Source organism: Orussus abietinus, unplaced genomic scaffold (genome assembly GCF_000612105.2).
Source record: "Orussus abietinus isolate OABI.00-Male unplaced genomic scaffold, Oabi_2.0 scaffold385, whole genome shotgun sequence".
Classification (NCBI taxonomy): Eukaryota; Metazoa; Arthropoda; class Insecta; order Hymenoptera; family Orussidae; genus Orussus; species Orussus abietinus.
The window spans coordinates 1-3,870 of record NW_019394527.1 but is presented as its reverse complement, the minus strand read 5'-3'; the positions used below and the strand labels follow the sequence as shown (position 1 = coordinate 3,870).

Sequence of the window (3,870 nt, the reverse complement as noted above, 5' to 3'; positions counted from 1 at the left end):
CAAATATAGGTACATATACCTTGTGAATTGAAAATTATTGAGAAAAGAGGGTTATAGGCAAGGAAGACGGGAAAATGGAAAGCCGTTAAAAGTAAAGAATAGGACTCGAGTCTATCTATATTTATTAAATATGTATTACATTCATATTTACATATACTATAATCACAAGTTCAACGATATAATTTTCTTATCGTGTCCTGTAAGCATGAATTATTTAACAATTTTTCACGTTTAATGATGTAATATAACCTCGCAATTATTTTTCTATCTTTTCTTGTATGCTTCACCATTTCGGTTAAAAATTTGTGCCGAGAAAGTTCATATGAATGGTCTCGCATATTCACCATCAAAAACGTTCCGTAATATTGTGAGATACTCATTTTCCACATTTTCTCTCAATTGGCTTTACGCAGTAGACCCGCAGAAACTAGGTAGAGTTTCAAGCCAAGTACAGGCCGAGATGTGCCTTCATTTCACCGATTATCAAAAAATTCGGTAGCGAGATTAATATACGAATCTCGGGACGGCGTTTCGGGGTGAGACGTCGTTGCATCCAGCTTGGAACGACCCGTCATTGTTAACGCGTTGAGCGATTAGTATCCACCCGATATTCTAAATAAGAAGCCATGCGCGTCCTCTGCAGGTGCACGGGATAATACCGTCGTTGCATTTCGGGGGAACGGATTATAAGGGGTCTCATCCGAGGCCGCTCGTTTCTCATTGCCACGGGACTCGATGAAAGTCGTGCCGAGGCTCGACGTCCTCCTCCTCTTTCTCCTCCCTCCTTCCTCTTCCTCTTCCTCTTCCTCCTCGTCGTTCTCCGCCTCGCCTCCTCCGTAGATCTCGCGTTATTCCATTCCGGGGGCGTAAGCGGCATTCGCCGTTTTACGTTTCAGAAATATCGGTGATACGTGGCTCGCCTCCTTACGTCGTCTCCAGCCGGAGAGCTGCCGTCCGCTCTCTCGAATTCACGCGGATGGATACGTAGCTGATGTAGTACGACGGATACGTAGCTGGTGCATCGATGCTCGTGTATCGGCGTCTCCCGGCGTCTCCTAGTTAGACGTCGCTCCCGGGTCGGCCTGGAACCCATATTTCTATCGTTAATACACTTTTCCCACCCACTTCAATTTTCCTCTCGCCTACCCTAATACTTCTCTCGCCTGCGGATTTTTTCACCACTCCGCCGGGGCTCCTTTTCCCTCGACGAAGGGATCGGCTGGTTCTCGCGATCGATCGAGCGATATACGTGAACGAAACCCTGAAGTCGACTTACGTCGGCCGCGCTGGTTTCCTCGCGTGGCGCTCCGGCACCCTGCAAGTAAGCGAGATCATTTCTCGGATTAATTGTTAATCCAGGAATTGCCTTTTTTCCCCTGATAAAGAGAGAACCAGCCGCACTCGTGATCGATCGCGCCCAAGAGCCGCGTCGCGACGTCGGGCACGACGGCCTCTCGATTTCCTTCTCGTTTGAATTTTCTTCACCGGCACTCCGGGGGTGAGATTATTTCTCGGATTAATCCTTAAATTAAGGACTCCTCTCTTTTTCCGATTAAAAGAGGATCCAGTCGCACTCCTGATCGACCCAGCTCGAGAGCGGCGTCGCGGAGTTTCCTCTTGTTTGAATTTCCATTCCTAGATATACTCCAGGGGAAAACGAGATCGTTTCCAAGATCAATCCAGGAACCTGGAAGTTCTCCCTTTTCCCATTAAAAAAAGTTGCTGTCGCCGATCGGTCGACCCGGGAACATCGCCGTGTCCTCTTCCCTCGTCGAGTTTTCCTTCCCTCGGCACCCTGGGAAGGAATGGGATCGTTTCTAAGGTAAATCGTTAAGCCAAGAGAGAGGTTCGAAGTTGCGAAGGGGGATCTAGTCGTACTTGTGATCGATCGAGTCTCGGGTACGTCGTAGAGCGTCGGCCTCGGTTGGTTGCCTACTGCGAGCTCGGAACCAAGGGCGTCCCTTCCTGGCGCGGCTCGACCACTACGAACGGTCCTGTTTGCAGTAGACTAAGGCGACGCGACGGTATCAAATCAAAAACAAATACCTACGTAACGAGATGCAAACAGCTCGCCCGCTCGCCAAGGTAGGGCGAGGGGGTCAGGCACAACCGACGAGGAGTCTCGTCCGTGCCGCCTGAGCCTTTCTTCTTCTCCAGCCATTCTTGTACCTCGGCGAACTCGTCACCCCCGGAGTCTCCTGGAAACCAAATTAATCCGGATCTGGAGGATAAATTTCACTTAACCCAAATTCTACGACCCTACGATTAACCTGCCGTAACTGCTCGCTCATGAGCTCGCCAAAATCCATACGGCGATCCTCGCTAACCTCGCAACAGGTGTCGAACTGACAAAAGAAAAAAAGTAATCATTTTCGGCGATGGAGTTTCGCTCCATTTCCGAATATCCCGCAGGAAATGAGTTTCAGGTCGGAGTTATATCGACCCTTCTCGTTGGCTCGTGTAATTACCTCTGAGTTACTTCGTAAACTGTGCACGTGGACGAGGATTGTTCTGGAAACGTTCGTCGGGTGAGCGGAAGGCTTAGGGCGTGTCGTGGACGTTTGGAAGCGTCCGCGATTGACATTTTGACGATATCTTGAAGAGAGGGATGACGAACCGCGAAGTCGGCTTTATCGACTGTCGGTCACGAGTCGGTCGTTCTTGCGAGTGATGTTTTTGAGATGATACCGCTGCCGGTGGATGGTAATGACTATCGGAAATGCATTTTAGTACCCGGAGCGCCGCAAGAGCGCAGCACGACACATCTTGTGAATTTTGGATACAGGAAGATGCAAGCAGAGACATTTTTGATGCAAGAAACTGACAGGAAACTGAAGTTAAGCCGGTGTCTCATTGAAGGCGTTGCGCGTTCATGCGAGTCTGGCTGTAAGACAAGATGGGCTCTGTTTTTCGTCTTGCAGTAAGTTTAGGAAGAAATTTGGTCTTGTCAAATTCGAGGAGAGACATATCTCTGTCTAGTGTGTCACGTATAAAAGAAAGTAAGTACGATTTAGTGTCATACATGTTAATAAATTCAACTCATGCCCCATCGTCATGAGAGGTTATGATGATCGATTCTAATGTTTTATTTTCTTCTTTCGCGACAGTACATGTAGAAAAAGAAGATAACACAACGATCATAGAAGCCGTTGTTAAACCACAACCTAAGGAGCATTTGCTAGTGAAGACTGACAAAAAGTCATGTATATTGTGTGCACTGGATCTCGACGTGAAACATACGGTAACATAGCCTATGCTACACTTGACGAGCGACAATTCCTATATTCAATCATTGTCCAACTTTATTTGATATGTTTCAGGATGTCCTCATTCTCAGTCAATTTCTCACATCAAGGGGCTGCATGCTACCGAAACGAATAACGGGGCTATGTTCTGTACAACAAAAAAGAGTTACAACGTTGGTTGCAATGGCTCAGAAAGCTGGTCGGTATTTACAATATGTTTGAACTGATAAATAGATGGAAAATGATGTGTTTTTTAGTGCAATGACTTCGTTACATTAATCTTTTAGGTTTGATGCCAAATATTGCACCGAAGTCTAGTAAGAAGGATCCAACAACAAGATACAAGTGGAAGAAATATAATACTTACTATGATGAAACAACTATTAGGGCGCGATATTATTAACTAATGTTATTAATAAATGACTTGTGAAACTCTTTCCAATAGATTAATTAAAATGCAAGTTTTTTTTATTCATTTGTTCATTCTTACTGATATTTTTCCTAAGGAATATTGTACATACACGGTAACAGAGATGAGTTGGGAGATTGCTCACGGCAAGGATTGTGCGATCGCATCCTGTACCAGACAGCAGAGATGAGTTGGGAGATTGCTCACGGAAGGGAT

At 46.2% G+C, this 3,870-nt stretch overlaps 1 protein-coding gene and 1 long non-coding RNA gene across 2 annotated transcripts; one reads left to right on the top strand and one right to left on the bottom strand.

Annotated features, from left to right (window-relative positions):
• Window positions 1-284: 284 nt before the first annotated feature.
• LOC105695241 lies at window positions 285-1,974 on the bottom strand. The gene is made up of 3 exons (XR_001103600.1): window positions 1,879-1,974; window positions 1,147-1,795; window positions 285-1,082 (listed from the first exon to the last, which is right to left on the bottom strand). It is a non-coding gene; the product is annotated as an uncharacterized LOC105695241 (long non-coding RNA).
• Window positions 1,975-2,829: 855 nt separating this feature from the next.
• LOC105695240 (28S ribosomal protein S18a, mitochondrial) lies at window positions 2,830-3,682 on the top strand. Its single transcript, XM_012416612.2, has 4 exons — window positions 2,830-2,999; window positions 3,108-3,241; window positions 3,321-3,444; window positions 3,533-3,682. The coding sequence occupies exons 1-4, from the start codon at window positions 2,897-2,899 to the stop codon at window positions 3,646-3,648; spliced, it is 477 nt and encodes a 158-aa protein (XP_012272035.1). The 5' UTR covers window positions 2,830-2,896; the 3' UTR covers window positions 3,649-3,682.
• The last annotated feature ends 188 nt before the right edge of the window (window positions 3,683-3,870 follow it).